This window comes from Nannobrachium achirus (assembly GCF_963921795.1).
Source record: "Nannobrachium achirus genome assembly, chromosome: 3".
NCBI lineage: Eukaryota > Metazoa > Chordata > Actinopteri > Myctophiformes > Myctophidae > Nannobrachium > Nannobrachium achirus.
Window position 1 is genome coordinate 38,801,581 of NC_137812.1, and position 21,551 is coordinate 38,823,131.

General features: G+C 40.8%; 2 protein-coding genes across 4 annotated transcripts in view; both read left to right on the forward strand.

Moving 5' to 3' along the window:
* The window catches only part of LOC308281368 (beta-crystallin A1-like), a gene marked incomplete at both ends in the record, with an annotated part of 3,438 nt that extends 1,750 nt beyond the window's left edge, over window positions 1–1,688 (forward strand). Inside the window, 3 exons of the mRNA XM_080721533.1 lie at window positions 276–417; window positions 803–945; window positions 1,541–1,688. Coding sequence (XP_080577659.1) covers window positions 276–417; window positions 803–945; window positions 1,541–1,688 — 433 coding nt within the window. The remainder of the gene's footprint in view (window positions 1–275; window positions 418–802; window positions 946–1,540) is intronic.
* A 6,787-nt stretch (window positions 1,689–8,475) lies between these two features.
* The window catches only part of ctnnd1 (catenin (cadherin-associated protein), delta 1), a 44,933-nt gene continuing 31,857 nt past the window's right edge, over window positions 8,476–21,551 (forward strand). For 2 of the 3 annotated variants that reach the window (XM_080722004.1, XM_080722005.1), the window contains exon 1: window positions 8,562–8,586. The gene's annotated coding sequence lies outside the window, so the exon portion shown is untranslated. Of the gene's footprint in view, window positions 8,587–21,551 lie in introns of all 3 variants that reach the window. The other variant, XM_080722006.1, reaches the window with a different exon arrangement.

Below are 21,551 nucleotides of genomic sequence, written 5' to 3' on the forward strand. Positions count from 1 at the left end.
GAGGAGGGCTGTGGACATTTCAGAAACCTACCTGCCTACCGATGGCCTGATACAGTCTCTTCCTGGAGAGTTAGCATGCTGAAATAAACTGTTCTTGCATTAATAAAACAATATAATTTGAAATTACCAAACCTGCTTACCGATGATAGGCAGGTTTCTGAGCTGTCCCCAGCCCTCCTCTGAGACACAGACCGACAAACAGTTTTACCATTGTATAGTTGACAATGGGTGACGTGGTCCTTAAATCAATGTCTTTCTTTCATCCCTCTGTCCAGTTGGGTGGGTTATGAGCACCATGACTTCCAGGGACAGCAGTTCATTCTGGAGAGGGGAGAGTACCCCCACTGGGACGCCTACAGCGGCTCCCTGTCCTACCACGTGGAGCGCCTCATGTCCTTCCGCCCCATCTACTGTGCTGTGAGTAGAGAGAGAGAGAGAACAAGTGTGCAAGTGAAGGACAGAGATCTCTTGTGATGGTTGTTGTGAGTCAGTGGGAGAAATAATGCTTAGGAAAAGTATGGAAAGGGTGAAAAGATGATGAGTGAGTGAGTGAGTGAGTGAGTGAGTGAGTGAGTGAGTGAGTGAGTGACTGAGAGTATGCCCTCTGAACCTTTCAAAGTAGTGTATCTGATAGGCATTATGTCGGCATAATGCCTATCATAATGCCTATCCTGGGCACAGGAATAGCCACGGAGCGTATGCCCTCAAAATAATTCTACAACACACCACTGGTGGGGTATGACTTAACACTTAACACTCTCTCTCTCTTCCACTTTATCCATGTCCGACAACCACCCCCCAGTCTCACCAGAGCAGCCGTATGACCATCTATGAGAGGGAGAACTTCATGGGCCGTTGCACTGAGCTGTGTGACGACTACCCCTCTCTGCAGGCCATGGGCTGGTGCATGCCTGAGGTGGGCTCCATGCACGTGCAGTGTGGAGCGTAAGTTTAATGCATCAGCGTGGTCACACGCTCACTCATACGATCAGAATCAACAGTTGATGTTGCACTTTCTCCAACCAAGCCTTTCGGTATAGTACCTGCATTGTGGGGACAAACATTTTTATTGATACTGAAAAACAGTCAAATCTCCATTCGGTTTGTGTCCACTCTGAGTTACAAAAGGATGAATTAACACTGAGGACTTTAGTGTGTAAATTTCTCCCCTCTGCATATCTGGCCCGCTGATCAAACCAATGTATTGATAATTTATAGTTATCATGGAATTCAACACTATCATTGGGTCTCTAATCACAAAATTATGAAAAGTGTAACTGCCAGCATGAGATTAGTTTAGATTTAAACCCTCGACATTTAGTTGGCACGTGGCACACGTCTCCATCCTTCTGGCTCCCATCCTCTCATCCACCCACCCAGGCCACAACCATCCTTCTACCCTCCCTTTCTGTAAAGTCTGTAAATTTGTTTCTCTTTTTAAATATAAAATGCCAAATGTCACGATAAGATGCAACTTGTGACTCATTATCGAACTTTCCTCATCACTCGTCTCTCTCTCTTTCTCTCTCTCTCTCTCTAGATTTGTGTGCTATGAGTACCCTGGTTACAGAGGCCAGCAGTACATCATGGAGTGTGAAAGACACAGTGGAGACTATCAGCACTGGAGGAACTGGGGCTCTCACTGTCAGACCCCTAAGATCCAGTCCATCAGACGCATCTATCATTAAGCAGACTAATCAGGAGAAGATAGAGCCGTGGTCTGGCCTTAAACTTAGACTTGGATCTGGCTCTCCTGTCTGGGTCCTCATGGTCCCTGGGCCAAGAGTCTGAGTTTGAGTTTGGACCTGTGCTGATGCTTCCAATCCCACTTCTCAGATGCACAGTCAGAACATTGACACATTTCAACCAACAGTCCCAAACAGATTGTGTTCCCCATAACATTCATACTACATTCATGCCTCTGTTTTATTCTCTGTTAACATTCACTGTCAGAGAATTATTTTTTCTTTTTGTAGTTTATTTTTTCTTTTTCTTTTAAATATGACTGAAATAAAATTTAGAGTCTGTGCATGAGAAGTAATTTCTATCATTTCTGTGTGAAAGTGAGCACGCATGATTCGTTGTTTTTACTTTCCAGGTAAGTAGAATCAGGCACCTGATGGTGAAAATCGGAATGCGAAGTTGGTCCACCGGCACAAATGGCAGGAAGGAGAAAATAGATAGCAATCCTTGAGAGACATTCAAACATGCAATTCTTTATGTTAAATAAGTATCCTGCACCAGCTCTCTCCAAGGTGCACAAACATCCTGGTCACCCTACAGCAGCCTCTTTGTTGACCGGTATCTATTGATTGAGCAAGCTTGACAGCTGCTTACACCCTCATCTTATTTGAAAGACACAGGGGACTTAATTAAGAACTTAACTGACACTAATACCCATTCACCAACACCTGAAGTGTATCTTGTCCCATGTTGTCACTGGATGTTTCACATTGTACACCACCAACAAACACATCGGAATCACTGTTATTTGTTTTGGTATCCATGGCTTTTCTGTTTGGTGAGCTGTTATATTTGCTACTCTGATGTCTCAGTGGCTTCAGGTTTTGGCCCTCATTTTGCCAACCTGTGTATGAGCCATACTAAATTACTAATACTACATCATTTTACTTTTAAAAATAAACCTTTATCTGAACATTCGTATGTATAAGAAATACATTGATGCTCCATACTATTATTTAATGTTGAGTATAGCAGGCTACTCATGTTGTGTTAAAGCAATATTGTGACTTTGGTTGGACCTTGTATAGCTACCTAGCCTAGTCCAAATATGGTTGATCATTTCAGCTCTTGCTTCTTTGACCAAGGACCCAGATATTTGGACTTGTGTCTGTATTACATCCTACTGTACAAAGTTCAACATAGCTTGAACTCCTGGAGCACAACAATGAACATTCAACTGTGTGGACACTAGGGGATGTATTCAAAGACTAGCAGAAAATGACCAGAGGTAAAGGTAGGGTAGAAGTTGGCAGTAACTTTTGGAATCTATACTATACTGCTAATATTATAGTATTATTACAGGATTTCAAAAATAGCAGGGCTGAGGTCTGGTGGGGAACTAAATCCACTGGGGGATTAGACTAGTCTCTAGACTATATTCCAGCCTAGCTAAAAATATTTTTAGCATAAAATTTGAGCATTGATATCTGAAGCATAGTTTGACATCAGGGCTCTGTCACTATTAATTCCTTAAGCATGAAAATGTATTATTACGTGATTACAGGGAATGAATTAAACCCCCAAAGCGGAATATAGAAACAGAGCCCACAGGTGGATGCCGGCGTATAGGTGGTGGGATTGCAAAACCTATAGTGCAGCAGCACACAGCGAGGTAATGGACAGCAGAGACAGCAGCAGCAGGGCAGCACAGCCAGCAGTGAGGAGGAGATACAAGGAATGATCAGGTAGGCAGGGAACTTGGGAAGTGTAAATAGCCTGCCATGATCAGGGGAGGAGTGCATTATAATATGAATATGACATACATTATGTTACATAATTGTATTAATAGAAAATGCATCTGAGGCTACCACTGAAATAATGACTGAATGAACTAATCCAGTGGTACTCAAACCACGTTCAAGGACCCCCAGAACAATAAGAGTATATAATGGCATTTGGTTCCATTTATACACTGTAAGGGTCCTGTAAGGGTCCATTTGGAACCCACTCAAGGAATCCTGAGGGTCCCTGGACCCCACTTTGAGAACCATTGAATTAATATGTTGAATTCCCTAAGAGCAACTGTGAACTCACATGTTAATACAAATGCCTGACAAATCAGACCATATAAGATGAAGGCTTAGATTATGGCACTGTTTTTCCCCCCTTCTCTGGAAAGTTGTCTTCAGAAGATCTGCGAACCACTGTAGCTGAATGTGTCACATAGCACTGAATTTCATGTTTTTATCTATTTTAAGTTCTAAAGGTGTTGCAGACAAATTGTGTTGTATAACAAAATGAGTTAATGGTAATCATTCCCACATGAAATAATGTTCTTGTTGTTGTTTATTGTTGTTGTCTGTTTTCTCCATCTGGGTTTGTCTCGAGAGACTAATCCATACAGCCAAGAAATGAATGTGCAGATGTGCAAAAAAGCAGCAGATGCCATAGCACCCCAAATCATCACTGACTGCGGAAACTTCACTGGACTTCTGACTTCAGAAGGTTGAAATTTCTCTATTATAAGTCGTCGTTTTGGGTGGTCTCGTGTAATATTGTAATATTTTGAGATATGGATTTTTTATTTTCATGAGCTGTGTGCTATAAAAAAAATCTAAATTAAAACAAGAAAGGGTTTGGAATGTTTCACTGCATGCGCAATGTATCTGTAATATATGAAAGTATATATATTTAATTACATTATCTGTATATTTCACACTATATAAAATGAACCCTGAGAATACATTTTCAAAGAAAATTAAGATTTTTGGCCACTCAAAATATAATTCTGGACAAGGCGGTTTGCTTTCTGTTCACAAGGATGTCATCTGCAGTGCTATGTGCCTTGCGAGCCATTAGATGGCAGCAATAATGTATTTAAGCAAATGATTTGTTCCCCAACCTCCACACACCCTCCTCTTGATATTATCAACTATAAAGCCCTGAGTTCATGCATTAACACATACATAATTTATAAGCCTTCCAGCATGTTGCAGTGTTTGATAAAATAAATAAAATGGGGAATCTGCTTTGAAGAAGTAAAAGAAGGAGGAATGGTTATTGATGTCATGTCAGACTGTGATAATCAATGACAGCAATTATTTGGTTGTAACTTTGTAGTCTCCCTGATAATTATGTCCCATATAGCCTATCTTAGCCCCTGGGCAGTAATTCATAAACTCACGCCTATTGTTTTATGAAGCACAGCAGTTTCATCCTGGTGTGGTATGGGTGAATACTGGGCTCCCAGGAACAGCCTACAATTGTACCACCCCATTCCTTTTGAGCAGCTCCAATACGTGGCTTGGTGTGTGTGTGTCCAGGCTATCAAATACATATTATATATCCTGTCCATGCAAAATGGACAGGCCATCAAATACTTATTACGTAACCGTATGTCCCTTTTCTGATTGGACTATAAAAAGATGAGACGTCATGTGGGTCTATCCTGTGACGTCACATGGGTCTATCATCATCATCAGCATGCAGCACTGCTCACTTCACAGTCACATGGGTGTGATTTCTGAGTTACACATTGGCTCTGTTTGCCATCATACTGAGATACAAATATCTCTATCCGTGCACCTGAATATGGGTTTAAAGGTACTGACAAAATATAATTTCACAACTTATTGCTAGGTTGATTGTGTGATGATCAAATGATCTTTGATTCATTTTTCAAGGTTAGTGTTCTCAGAGGTGTCCTTTTTGTTCAGAAAATGACACATCAGCTAAACTGAGACAAATTGTATTGTAATAAAATCCACAAATTAATCTTTTGTAAAACTATTGCTTCACACTTGAGTTAAGGTTCAAATATGGTCCAGATAGGTTTAAGTAAAAAATTATGTTTGTGACAATTATCAAAGAAGTAATATATATTATATATAATAATCTACATTTAACCGAAGTGAATTTATGTCACTGTCCTGTTGTTGCTGAACTTTATAGGTGAAATGGGAGTATGTTCAAGTTAAGTTAAAGTTTATTTACATACAAATGTGGTCAGGTGTGGGTGGAATTTAAATTATAACAATGTAATACATGTGATTGTGGACCAGTGGTGTAAAGTAACTAAGTACATTTACTTACTGTACTGTAGGCCTATATACTTAAGCACAATTTTGAGGTATTTACTTTAATGGAGTATTTACAGATTTCAATACTTTTACTTTTATGCCACTACAATTTGAAAACGACTTACTAGTTACTTTTCAGATTTTAGAACATACATTGACCACTTAACCTCTATATTTTAGATTTTTATACATTTTGAATTCCAGGCTTTTACTTGTAATTTGGTATTTCTACATTGTGGTATTGATACTTTTACTCAAGTAAAAAATGTGAGTACTGCTTCCACCACTGATGTTGACTGTGTAACTAATAAGTGTCCCACTTTAGCAAAAAAGTCAGCCTATAGAGAGATAAAAGAAAGGCCAAAAAATGCATCAGAACTTGTTTCAGTTATGTCTAGACTAGAGTAGACAATGTGTCCCAGTTTAATTGAATTCACTTTAGCACGCTTCAAATAAATTTCCCATGTAGGCTACTGCCAAAAATACGCAAATACATTTTGGACATTAAAATAAACATGCATAGCCTATATGCACACACATAGGCCTGGCAAGTTTTCAGATTATTGTTATTTGTTATGTTATATAGGCTACTGCTGTATAATATACGGTATATATGCACATATAACATAAATAAAAAAAATAAAAGAGAAAATAAATAACAGTGTATTTTGTTTTGTTTGTTTATGTTTTCTTTCTTTTATAAAACTAGCCCTTACCCGTTCAAAGATATGAGCTCCAAAATGATGTGCAGTGTGTGGGTTATGGGATGTGCACTGTGCACACAGTATATGAGGGATGGAAAGTAACTTTAACTGGTGCTTGCATGATGTAGGAGCATCAATGTAAGAAACCCGTTTCGTTTAATGGCTACAGAGATACTGTTCCCCCCCCCCCCAGCCCGCCCGCCCACCCGCCTGCACACACACCCGCCTGCCTGCACACACACACACACACACACACACACACACACACACACACACACACACACACACACACACACACACACACACACAGAGCTGGTTAAACATTTTGCCTCAAGCTAGATGCAGAATAGATGTGCCTCATGCTAGATGCAGAATAGATAGTAGATACACCATAAAAATGCTAATATACAGCATACGATTTGTGAAAGTGACAAACGGGCTTCACAGTTAGCCTATGTCAGGTGTGTTCATATGCTTATGGTGATGCGATTTCAGATCAATTGCTCCAGCCACTGAGGAGAAACGCTGTGACACTCAGACACTCAGACATTCGCAAAATTATAGTATAGATGAGCAACCCTAAACTAATGGAAAATGGATCATAGAAAATTAGATCACAAACAAAAAATATGTAAGATATATTTTAGTATAGGTCAAAACAAAAATGGGCAAATGTTTTTGCCCATATATTTCACCCAAAATATATTTTCTTTAAGGCCATTTCTTTGCAGAATGTACACTGTAGGTATGTGAAGCAGTATTGATTCTGCAAGAATCAGAAGGTTTCTGAACTGTGCAGAGATCATCACCTTAATAATAACAAAATGTTTACTTTTGTAAAACGTCAGACATTGCCATAGGCGTGTAAACATGCCAGTAAACAACAACAATGCCACCCTTTACAGTTACAGTAGACGGTCAGTTTACGGTTTACACATGCCATGTTTGTTGAACATAGAAAAAGCTCTACCTGATTTGGGCTCTACCTTTTCCATTCAGAGCCCCTTCCCCCCTGCGAAGAGAGAGAGGAAGGAAGAGGAGGACAAGTGAAAGAGAGAGGAGCACAGCACAGCAAACTAAACTTTATAGGTGGGTGTCGGTGTCTGTCTAGTAGACCTATTTTCACATTCTGTGATTTGTCGGTGTGTAGATCTAGATTTAGGCGTTTATTTAATCATGCTGTGTTCACATTTGTATCTTATAGGCCTAAGTTATAATGACCGTCGTCCTTTATATGAGATATAATGACCGTCCTTTATATGAGATACTTAAAGTGTGGTTATGTGGAAATAAGCTTCGGCTTTTAGGATCTCCTTTTAGTTGACCTCGGCTTGTACCAGTGATTTGTACAGTCATGAAACTGTACTTGTTTCTATTGCAATCTTCTAATAAATTCTTCAATCAATCAATCAATCCTCAATCAACTCGAAGTGCATTTAAAGCCTACAGATGGAGCAGCGAGCGAAGTTGCGAATCAAAAACACCAACCAGACCGTCCAGAACTCGTCCACACAGCGCACTTGCAGCATGCATGTTATATTTTTGCCCTAAAAAAACGCTAGCCACACTTCCCCGAGAGGAGGGCACTTCAAAGCTATTAACGCAGCAACATTCAGTGGTGTAAAAAGTAACTACCTAAGTATTTACTCAAATACGGAGTAAATACTCAAGTACTGTACTGTAATTAAGTAAAGTACTTATACTTTACTGGATTATTTCCAATTGTCAGTAGCCTACTTTTACTTCTACTCCACTACATCTCAGAGGCAAATATTGTAGGCCTACTTTTACTCCACTAAAATTGGTTGAATGAAAAGTTTACTAGTTACTTTGTAGTTTTTGATTATTATTATTACAAAACATACATTAACCAGTAACCACTTAAGCCATATGCATTTCTGCCATTTCAAAATAGCCGCTCTGTCTGACTACAAGCTCACAATGCGTCGACAACATTCCATATTGGATGTATGAAACGTTGGGGGCAAAACAAGTACCCCATGCAGGCAGGCTTGGCAGGCAGAGTAGGTTGGTGCTTGGAGAGAGGCAGGCCTAGTAGAATCTGTCGCTCACACTCTGGACCTTTTTGAAAAAACAAGACGCGACATTCTCCTGACTGGGTAATTTGCTGCTATTTGTGTTTTTTCGGTTTGCTAAGGCCGTTTTCTCCAGTTATGACCATTTAGGGAGAACACGGAGGCTTATACAATTAACATAGTTAACTTAAAAAGTGTTATTGATAGCGCAGCGTTAACGGCGAGCTAGGTCGGCTAGCTAGCTAGCGCTAGTTTAGCTGGCACTTGGTGTTTTTATTCTAGTTAGCGACGTTTACGAGTTACACAGCTCTGCGTTATCCTAAACGCACATTATGGCTCTTTATGGACAACAAAAGAAAGAAGCACTGATGGCGTCAGTAGCTGTATACGTTAATGGCATTTACTGCGTCTCTAGTATTCACCAAGCGAGCTTTCTTTAGTTGTTGAACGGCTTGATTTGTGGGTGGAAATCTCGTGCTCGTCGTTGTGTTGTCTGCTGCATTTGAGTAGAGCAGTGGCTCTCAAACTTCTACATTTCAAGGTCTCCCCTTAACTTTGACAGCGTACAAAATGGAACCAAATGGTCCATTTTGGTTCCATTTATACACTTTCAAAGTTACAGACTTGTAAGGGTCGATTTAGACCCCCATAAAGGAACATAGAGTTTCTGAAATACACTTTGAGAATCACTGGAGCAGAGAATGTAATTCTGGCTGTTGTGTGTATTTATATCGACGTATCAATGCGACAGAATCTAAAATGTTGACCAGGTAGATTCCATTGGGATGACAACCAACTTTTAAAGCCAGGTGAGAATACACGGAAGTCACCTAATATGGCGTGTCATCAACCGACCATAGGAATCAAAGTCCACTCTCGGTTTATTAATTTGTCATGAATTACATCATGCCACTGTGAGTTTGAATTTCACCTGAAACTCCCACTGTTTCTACTGTGGTATCTGCACGCTGCAATGATTGTGTTTAATGGAGGCATTCGGCCGAACGCTTTTCGGTGTTGTTAAGTTGGAATATTATTGTCTATAATGGCAACACCCCCTTTCATGTTCCACCTGGTCTTTGATGTGGTCGGCCACCTCGAAAAAATACTTGGTCATTGTGTGTGTGTGTGTGTGTGTGTGTGTGTGTGTGTGTGTGTGTGTGTGTGTGTGTGTGTGTGTGTTTGGGGGGGGGGGGCACAGAACCTGTTTGTGTGGGGTGTGGTAGGGTGCTGGGCGTGGTTGTTGTTACATTATTCACGGCCTCTTGTCTAGAGGCTTCCGATGCTTGACACCTTCTCATCTTACAGTACTTCACATGGCAAGGGATACCTCAAAGGGGAACCACCAAAGACTTTGGAGTAGACGTTTTATTTATTTTGTCAGTCTGAGTCACTCATACACACATGTGAAGTGCTTATGTTCGAGTGACTAGTATGTTGACATGTTGATAGTTCCTTGTGTATTACATGGCTGTCCATCAACGTTACTCGTGCTTGTTTTAGCCAGCCGGCTACTTGCAGTGCTGGACTTCATAGTTATGCCTATTCCCTTTTAACAAAGAGATCGTAAAGCCTAATCCTAATCGCTACATGTCAGGCTTGTCAGCTGCTCGAAAGTAACTGTGATTAGATGTTTCAAAGTGGCATAACCAGGGTACAACTCATTTTATTTTCTTGTCTTGCAGTGGCTGGTCATTCCCAAAAGTCACTCTGTTCTTTTTTTGGAATAGAATAGGGCTGCTAAATCGTGATTTTTCTTTTGCATGACAAACTGGGCTGTTAAGTAAAATTAAACAGACGGCCAGATTCAACATTTACCGGCATTTGGATGGTTACAAATGCAAATAATGTCACATCGTTATAATCAGCTGATCAGAAAGCTAATCTATTACAAAGAGATGTTTGTCATACTAAACCACTCAGAATCCCTGCAGTCATAGGATATCTGAGGAAACAGAAGCCCTTTTCATAGATAGATCCCACAATAATATTGATGTAAAGGAGAATCTCACATCATTAATAATGCTGGCTTTGTTTTTGTTTTACACAGAACCAAATAAAGTTGGTGTAAACTTTGCCCCATGCATGCTTTTACATGTCTGTTGTTCCGGATTCAGGTGTTATAACATATTTGTAACACAACAGCATCTGAGTGATTGATTTCTTTGATATGTTTTTTGACTAAAATGAATGCATGCTTTATGCATATTGCATAAACATACTCTCTGGTCCAACATAATCTGATTGATTGATTTCTTTTATTATATCTTTAAATTATTGACTAAATGCATGCATATGCATGTTGCATAAACATACTTTCCGGTGTTAAGGCTGTTCTAGGACTGGTGGAAGAGAGATGTACTTGTCTGACTGGACAAGTTAAACGTTTTGCAATGAAAAACTTGAAAACACCCAGAGCCGGATGTCAGATTCGGTTGAAAGTTGAAACTCCTCAAATCTGGAGACTGACAAGTGAGTGTTGACGACATAGATGACTGACCAGTGACCACGTAACCTCCGTCATCCGCATCAAAGTCACATCATTAGACTGTCTTGTTCTCTATTTCCTCTCTCTCACATCATGTGCACACATCTTAAGATGACAGCTGTTGTCGGTAGATCTGGAGCTGAGGAAATGACTGCAGTGTATCATTTTCACAGCTTCCATTACATATTGGTACTAGGTGGAAGAAAGCATTTGGAAATTGTGGGAGCCAACAGGCAACGCATCTTGAGAGACTAGGTCAGGACAGACTCACAACTCACTCCTATGCACCTGTTTACTGTAGAATTTACTGTATAATTATTTGTGGGATATCCGGTTAACAGCAGACATACAAGCTCGCGTCACGTCACAAAATGCTGCACGCCTTCTGCGCAATGCACGATGGGACGTTGGAAACCGGTGGATAGTAACTAGTAAGTAGTGTAATGCTATGTCTTTAATGACAGTGGTTCACTAGTGTGTGTTTGTGTGAGAGAGACAACATGAGATGCATCAGAAATATGTCGGAGGAGAAAGTGAAATTAAGCAGGGAGCAGCTGGTGGCAGAACGCTGCATGGACATGGTACATCACATCACACACACACCTCTGTCTTTGCCATATCGGCTGTCCCTTTTACACAGATGTTAATTTGGCTCTGTGACTTGACTACCCACGCTGCCAGACTTGCCCCCCATTCTGTGTTCGTACCAAGAGGTTCGGCAGAATAACGGCACAATATTCCCTCCTAGGCTAGAACAGGCTCTCCAAAAGGGTCTAGATATGGAAGTGAGCTGAGTGAGTTTGGAGCTGTTGCTGGCTTTTCATAAATTACCTCATTATTTGACATCATATTGATTCTAGAGTTCCTTCAAAAATTCTGGATTTGCATCCATGTGTTGTTCATTTGTATGATAATGTGCCTAAACGCATCCTTTTATTTTTTCTTTTGTGTTATTAAACCTTACTTTATCTAACTGATTGATGGTACTTCTGCATTTTATTATCATACTTTATACTCATTGTGTTATAATACTGTAATTTAAGAGACAGAAGCAATGAGGGAAAGAGGCACGATCTGTGCTAGGAGTCGGGAGAGTGTGAGGGCAAGAACGTCTGTTTTGTATGTCTGTGCAACAGTTTGTTGTTTTTGAGCAGTGCTCCTGGAAGGAGCTAAGCTCCAGCATCTGGCTTTGTCCGGTTCCCCAAAAATCTCAGTTCCCCCCAAAATGTCCGACCCCCATAAATGTGAAGCGTGGCCTACATCTGGCCTAGATCTTGGCACAAACGGCTCAAATTTAGTTTTTTACGCCCAGGGTCCCATTGGCCAAGCTTTGCAGGACGTACTGTGATTGGCCAGCGGGATGCTTCATGAAATTAACTCATAAATAGCAACGCTCACTTCACAGTAGGTGTGATTAAAGATTTTTTTATTCCGTTTTACATTTTTATTTTTATACATCTGGAATGTATACAAATTATTCAGCTTTTTCTTGTTTTATATTTATACTTGTATGTTATACTCTTATGTTGTTGTCATAAATATTTAGAAAACCCAATAGAAAAATCTGGATTAGAATCTTTCTCCTGCCTGCTAGAATGTATTCCTTCTAGAGCTCATCTAGCTGACCATGGTTGTAGTCGTTCTGCTCAGCCAGTCACTCTAGCCAGAGGTATCATTTTTGAGCCTCGGTAATGACGGGCTTTCAGAGTGCACCATGGGTGTGTCACTCTGACACACGGAAGCTGGGCTTTTTATATTTGCCCTTCCTCTCTCACTTCCAACCCCTACAGATGGCTACACCTGTGGTCTGTGTTGCTGTTAGAATTGTCTGTCAGTGTCTTTCTTTTTTTATTCTTATTGCGGCAAGTGTTGAACGCTTATTCGCCTATTAATAAGTGATCATACAGGCCAAGGCCAAGCAGAGGAATTCCAGTGCATAGTGCAGTGATGGTCTCTAGTCTTGGTGGAGTAACTGTCGGTCAGTCTGTAGTTCTAAGTGGCTTTGGCTTTTATAGTTTACCGAAGCAGGCTAGCTAGCTGAATTCACAGTGCTGCTGTTTGACTTACTTTATGATTAACCACTGGTCACTGTACCTTGTTGGCAGATGCCACCACTAGCCTCGACTGTAAGTACCACTTCCTGATAGTTTTTACTGCATGTGTTTTGTAATCAAATCGAGACACCAGATTTATGTTTTGTGGGACATAAAACCCATTTTAGTTTTGAAAGGCCGATGATGGATGGATGGATGGATGGATAGATTGTGGTTTTCCTATTTTTGCTTACCTTTTCCCTCCACTTCCTCTATTAATGATTCATTAACACGTTTTTATAATTATTTTATATCTATACGTTTTTCAACAAATTAATAACTGAAGTTTTGAATATTTATATTTTTTAATAAATTATTTGTATAATTATTTAATCGACTACTTTGATTAGTCCAATAAAATCTGCAGGAGAGGAGCTCAAGCAGCATTGGGAACAACAAAAACAGTGTACATCACAGCACGCTGTCAATGAGGAAGACAGATGAGACGACACAAAAGGACTTGTATGACGAATGTTGAATTAATATTGTGTTTTGCTTTACACCGTGTTAGTGTGATTGACATTGCAACTAGGATTTGTTGTCTCGCCCCCTAGGGACTGGCCAGGATAAGGTTTTTAACCAATCATTATAGAAGATAATGTGAGAGGATTGGTGGTTGGTCTTAGCTTACAAAGCTGCCGTGTTTGCTCCGCCCATGGCGCTTGCGATTCGATTCGTCACCAAATTAACTAACCTATATATCCTTCATAACTATCTTATGGTCAGGGACGGGGTGTGATAATGCAACTGCACATAAAAGTTGGTTGTGGATGTTGCTTCGTCCCTGTAGCTGTACAATTTTGTTACTTTACTTTTAAGAAAAGTTGAAGAAAGAAAACAAAGTATTTTAAGTAAAAAGATGTGTGATCAGGGTTGGGGCCTGAAAAGTGAGTGACCGGTGTGCATCTGGTTGCCTGGCAACATCAAGACAGAAGGCACTGCAAGCTGCTCTGCTTTGTTGACTGCATAGAAAAGTCAGTGTTCACGTTTTGTGTTTTTTCTCCCTGCAAACGGTGTCAGGTGTGATCGCCAATGTGCTGTTTTGTGAAAGACTCGTCAGATTTTTCCTGTGCAGTTAACGAGTCACTTTGGCTGAACAAGGGTGAACTGCCATCCAGCGAGTCGTTTTTATAGTTGGTTGTCAACAGTTGCTCCGACCGATAGGCCCATATTTAGGCAAATATGAAGATCCAGTTGTCCAGACATACGATCCATCAGGGATCTCTATATATGGGCATAAAAGGGATACAGGGCGCACAGACAGAAACAGATCTCCATATGTGGGCATAAATGGGACGCAAACGGATACGGTACAATGGCATTGAATAACCTGTGTGCGGCATGCATTCCCTATTTGCATCGTTCCCGACTTGCAACGTTCCTGAGTATTCTTTTATTAAAATTGATTATTTTTGTGATAATTGATTTGTTTTATTAGGCTAACTGTTGGCTTAAAGAAGAGGAAGTTAGGATGATGAGACACTAGGGTAAACCGGGGCTGTTTCTGTCCTCTGGTTCTCTAGTCTCCCATGAATCCGCAATTATAGTTGTTTTCCGCATGTTTCCTTCCTCCCTTAAAATAGTAAATTGTGGCACAGCATCTTAGAAGGTCAGTCTTGCAAAAGTCTGTGTGTGTGTGTGTGTGTGTGTGTGTGTGTGTGTGTGTGTGTGTGTGTGTGTGTGTGTGTGTGTGTGTGTGTGTGTGTGTGTGTGTGTGTGTGTGTGTGTGTGTGTGTGTGTGTGTGTGTGTGTGTGTGCGTGCGTTACAGTCTGTGCCTAGACTGTGTGTACTATATAGGTCGCATAAGAGTGTGCTTCATGGACCGAAGTCTAACGATGGCAAAGGCGGTTGTGTTTGGACACAACCTGAGCCAACACACACACACACACACACACACACACACACACACACACACAGGCCAAATCTCTGTGACCATTCAAATGTGACTGAGTCAGCAGAGCACTAGCCAAGCCACAATAGCAATTTACCATAGCTTAGCCTCCGCTGTGTGTGTCTGTGTAGTAGATTTAACAGAATGTATGTTTGTCTCCCTGCCTGCCACGAGTACCAGTGATTGAAAAGGCTGTGTGTAGTAATGGCTTTGATATGATAATGGTGCAATCCAATCTCAGTATATACAGCTGCATGCCTTTTGTTGTTGTTGTTTTCATTCTTCATGAAAGATTCACTGGACAACTGGGCAATATCTTTGGGCCTCCCTTCCCAGTGGCATATTTATGTGTGCATGTGGTTTGTGTTGGCTAATGGGAGTAAGTGCCTAAACGGTGTAATGCCATGGCTTTCCCATTAAGTAGACACATGAGTTACTAATGGCTTTACAATAGGCTATCGATGGGGCTTAGAAATGCTAAAGCCATTTGAGCTGCACTCATTAGCAACGGCTAGTTAATGGGTAATAGTGGTGAGACTCATGTTTATCAGAGTAAAACCGTTATCATTTATTGACTCCAATTCAATGTAGACCAATCTCATAACTTTACATAATATTACTAAAGCAGATTAATTTTCCCGTCCCATATTAAGTGGAGTGTCTTTGAGATTGACAGTGTCGCGGAGTCAAGGTCTAGTCCCCCCCCCCCCCCCCCCCCCCCCGGTACAAACAACACCACTGACCGCTTTCTTTTTCTGATAACATGTTGAAGAATGCTTGATGCCAAAAAAGTGCCAATAGGACTTCGGAGTGCTGCTGGCTATTCTTTGTTTTATACATTGTGACCTCAGCTGTGCACCTGGCAAATTGTTGAATGGGCTGAGTGTGCTCGTTTTTGTTTCTGCCTCTTTCTTTTTCTCCTAAATGAAGCCAGTGTGGGTTGGAGTCTGCTGCTATCGTCATTTCCTTTATAACTCTATGGCCGGGCTGCACAACCAGTTGCCCACGGGCTGGTTGCCAGTAGACCTTAAGATTATTTTGGATAAATGATTTTATTAATTTGGAGGGGACATAAAAAAATAATTAACACAGGCTCACCAAATTCATACTTCATACCACCTTCAAGCTCGCAACGCATTGCATATCAAAATAATAATTTACATAAGCATTAAGTTGTGGCGACTAATTTTAAGTGAACACTGTATAGCTTCTCCCACTTGCTGGATAATAACCTTTATTCATAGGTTCACACAGTTCATTTTTAAAGCGCACATTTTCCCAAGCTATGAATAAACACTTGTATTTTAATCGTGATTGGCAAGTGTTGTGTTACTTTATACAACCTTAATTACAGAGACATTTGCCAAAATCCACTAGCACTTAACCTGTTGTTCATGTGGTTCATGATGGTGTTTACTACGACCTTGCACTTTGTAACTCACTCTGGATGAGAGCATTTACTAAATGTCTACTGTCTACTAAATTTTAAATTGGCTTTATTTTTCTATGTGCTTAGAGCTGGCCAAGTTCTGTCAAGTTTAGAACTTGGACTGAAAATGAATTAGGATTTAGATGGATGCACTGATTACAGCTTCAGAGTTGGACATGGAATACCCCCATTAGCCCATTTAAAGTCATTCTGAAGTTATCTGAACTGCTGGTCAAGGTTTATTGTCTAATATAATAGCAGCACTAAAGGTGCTTCTCTGTAGTCTGTATGCATAACAATTTTAGAGAAAACAAGAATAAAAACAAGCACAAATCTATCATCATTTCAAATTTAAGTCCAAGAAAATGATGGCAACAAAATCATGCATGCAGCGTACGTGAAGCGGCCGCGAAAGGCAGAAGAAGACCTGGCACCATTTTCACATTGGCCTATTATAACACCACCAGGAGGCCAGAATAACCTTCTGATGTGGTGGAGACCTGTGGTTGGAAGAGCACTGCTTCTAGTTGTGTATTTATTCTCTGACTTGGTTGAAGCTTCGAATGAAAGTAAACGGAGAGACTATTGACTTATTTTTTAACTGTATCTACAAAAACACAGCATTGGTAGTAAATGGCTTGTTAGGGTCTAGATCTCATAACCTAGAAGGGCTGGGGTAGGCAGGTACGTTTGGCCTTCAGACAGTCACAATTTCGTCTAGATGGTGGGCCAGAACACCTTGGGTGACGCAGCGAATGGATCAAAATAAACAATCTGTTTTCCCCCCTTTACATTGTTGTGAATAATGAATGTGTGGACTGACCATGTAGCAGAGCCTAACTCATTCTAATAATGATTTGAAAGTAGCAGAGCCTAACTCATTCTAATAATGATTTGACAGTAGCAGAGCCTAACTCATTCTAATAATGATTTGACAGCAAACATGTTCATCCTTCTTTGTTTCATCAATGCAAAGCATTGTGACTTACCTGCAACAAAGTTGTGGCTGCTTGCAAGGAATATAATTTTAGACTGCACCACAAGATGAACTGAAGCATGGATCCTTCAAAGACAAGTAGTCTTTCCACACAAGCTGGTACGAAAGCACAAGAATGAAGCACTGACAGCAGATTATGCGCACAGCAGCAGGATGACAGTGAACAGCTCTAGGTGGACAACAGCACTATGTGCTGTCCAGTGTCCACCTGCTTTTACAGCAATTAGCGCCATATTGCACTCCACTGCTTGATGGTCTGTGCTGTGCCTGGTATTCACTCTCAACTCGGATAAAAGTATTATTATTATAAGCATTATTTAGGTGTAGATAGAGTCTGTATTTGGACATTATATATAGCCTATGTGTGGGACTATCTGGACGATATTGTAAAATTCTATATAAATATAAACGTTTCAATAATGATAAGCAGTATTGATAGCTTGATCATTATAGATACAGCCATCAACAACTATGTATAAATTATATATATATTTAGCCACCATAGAAGCACTGCGTTTGAGTGGGTCAGACAAAGTAACCATGTCTGCTTTTTCTCATCGTAAATTAATTGGTGAGGTAGACAGGGAAAAAAGTGTGATGCAACAGAAGGATGAAGTCGATGAACTGTCAGGGGAAAGAGGGAAGGATTACCCCTTTTCAGGATTTCTTTCAACAGCTGGGACAGGATATAACATGCAAAAGCTCCCCACTGGAATGTGTGACGATTGTGTGTAGTTCTGTCTCGCTGTCGACCTGTTGTGGTTAATGTATGCATGCTTCCCATGGAAAAGGAAAGGAATGGGGAAGACAGGATTCATTTCACCGAAACTCACTGCTGCTCTGTTTGAGTTTTCAAGGATAAAACAAACGTCAGCCACATACCCCCAACCCCTCCCCTCTACTCTCTCTCTCTCTCTCACGCACGCACGCGCACACACACACACACACACACACACACACACACACACACACACACACACACACACACACACACACACATACACACACACTTTTTATTGTGTGTCAGAGTCAGCCGCTCTCTCTGGCTCACAGACACGGCATACTCAATACAGGTCTCATTGTTCACAAAGCCACCACAGACAGGTGTGTGTGTGTGTGCGTGCGCGCGCTTGAGAGAGTCAGAGAGGTAGACGGGGCCTGCCAACAGTGAATACAGTGCTAGTGGGGTGCTGATTTGATCCACCTGAGTCAGTCGACTCACTCTGAAGTAGAAAATGATTTTTTACCAATTTTGGAGATGAGCCCTGCATCTGTCATCAAGTGTGTCAGACTAATTTGCAGACTGAAGGTTGCAAAGGACTTTCCCTGACTCATTCATTTCTCACTCACCAGTTTCTCTGAAGACCAGGATCAGTGGAGAAGAATTTGGCCAAACTTGTGAGATTTTATGATTTGGGTTTAGATTGTCTTGCATGTTTTATGGCAGGCTATTGTCCGTGTGTCTGTCTTTGTATGTATGTTTAAACAAAATAACTTGAGGGGTCAGGTCATGAAACCTGTTGGGAATGATCAGTAGGCCCTGAAGAGATTTAAAGTTGTGCTTCAAAAGGTGGCATGTTGTAATTGTTTTGTCATTGGAATGCTGCTTTTTCTTGCTTTTCTTGTGGTAATAATTGAGATGGGATTAGATTACAGTTGTTGGCCTGAGATTAGATTAGAATCTTCTAGATTTGTGAGGCATGTCCAACCCTGATCTTTTTCCTGAGTTTCCTGTCTTCCTAGTCCCTACTAGCCTTTTCTAAATTAATCTACAGCAACAAAAAAGCTGTGTTAAAAATTTTGGTTGGTTCTGTGGAAAAATGTGTAAGACAGGGTTTTAAATAATGATATAGCTTGTAAGAGCCAAGTCATATTCCTCATACATTGAAAATACAGGCCAATAAACAGATTCTGATTATGTGAAATGTAAATGTTGTCTTTTCCTCGTCTAAAGCTATACAGTAAAGTGATAGAATGTTCTGAATTAAAGATCTTCAGAAAACACATCAGTAATCCCCAAAATATGATCACATTATTATTAATATCAAGTTATTAGGTAAAACATATGGTAGTGTGATTAGAATTTTGAAAGTATTGCCTAGCCCTAGCTAGAGCCCGGCCTATAGATCAGAAGGCCGGAATTAGATATTGGCCTATAACACCCAGGCCTTCATCAGGCATGATGAAGGACTGAGTGACCGAAACATTGTATCCCTATCAATAATGTTGTAACAGTGTGCTGTGCAGGACTCAGCCTTTTCTGCGCTACAACTGATGGATATCAACTGATGGTGTAAAATTACTAATTTATACAAAGGTTTTTTTTATCAAAATGTAACTCAATATCATAAACGACAGTGCACACAGAGTCACATACCTGACAAAATTCATGACTACCGGGAGCTCCGCCCCCACCTCTCCGCCGAGACCTCCGACGAGAATCACAGCCGCACCATTCACTTGAATGGATATACAGCGGATTTTACACATTAAATATTAATTCCGTTTTGGACCCAGAGCTTCGAAATCTCGTCCAATCCGTCAACAAAGGCCTGGATATGCATTGGAAAAATATGTAGACCTTTAAACTTTTAAAACAATACGACAAAGGAATATATAAGGACGCAACAGCAGAATGAGGAAATCGCCTGTCTGCTGGACCTATACAGAGCCGTTTTCACTTTTCACTGATTAGTTTAGAGGCTATTACTCTCCATTACACAAACAACCAACCAGAATAAACTGCTTCAAATGTAGGCTACATGTTTCTTATCATGCCGATTGCTTATAAATCTTATCTATAACATTTGATATCTCTGGCGTGAAATGTTCGCGATTCCTGACAAGTTTAGCTGCCGAGCCGCAGAGGGAGAGGGTGTCGCATCAAATTCTGGGCCCTGGGTACAAGGATTCGCTGTGGGCCCACATGAATGTTCTTCATTGTGGGATTTCAAAAATAGCAAATCTACAAGCTCGCAGCGTGGCACTCAGTGCCGCGCTATGAGCTTGTATATCTGCTATTTTTCAATCGATAAAGTCTAAAATAATTAAGCCCCTTCCACCGTGGGCCCTGGTAAGTCAGTCCCACTTTTCCCCCCCTTGTGACGCCCCTACCCACAGCCTGCAGTCGAAAGCAGAGTTGAAATACAACACTTCGCGTCGCTACCCCTGTTCATTCAGACATTCACAGACGTACATTACATATCAGTTGCTATTTAACATAACAAATAAGGTGTTTGTAGTCATGGGTTATTGTCGTTTAGGCCAATACAGTCCATTCATATTTAAATTGGTTTGAAACGGCTTTCTGTGGTCCAGCAACCATGGACATGTTCCTTATTCCTCTGCTGCGACCTTATATATTCCTATGTCGTATTGTTTTAAAAGTGTAAAGGTCTAAATATTTTTTCCAATGCAGATCCAGGCCTTGTTGATGGATTGGAAGAGATTTCGAAGCTCTGGGTCCAAAACGGAATTAATATTTAATGTGTAAAATGTGTGTACAATCCGCCGTATTTCCCATTGAAGTGAATGAAGCCAATAGCGGCGCGCTGTGATAGTGGCGGAGGCAGCTTTTGGAGGGGGCGGAGCCGGTAGTCGTCCATTGCGGGGCTGATTTGTTTATTTTTGGAGCACAGTTATTATATGATGTGATTTGCCTCATCATCATAGAGATCCTAGATGCCACGTCTTTCCATCAGGTCCTGTCGGCCATTGCTGCTCCCAGTTATTTGCCTACGGGATTTCCAAAACAAAAAATCACACCAAGTGAGCGATGCCTTTTTATGAGTTCATTTAGTTATGTCCCGTGAAGCTTGGCCAATGCCAGGCTTTGCGGGACATACGGACATACACACAATGCCAGATGTAGGAGCGGTTAGCACTGCTCAAAAATAACTCCCTGTCCCAGGGAGTGATGTCAGGATTTGGGAGTGTCCTCAGGAACTAAGAGGCAATATCAGTGCTTCGTGATACCATGTCATTTTGAACAAATCTCATTTCATAGTTTGAAACTATGCATTATTTAGGCTATGGCTGCATGGCATGCATGATATCTGCAAGACCTCCACTGTCAACACAACCTCTGCCAGGGTAGAGATGGTTTACATATTGAGGTTCGGCCTTGCAAGGCTACTGTTTACAGGGATAC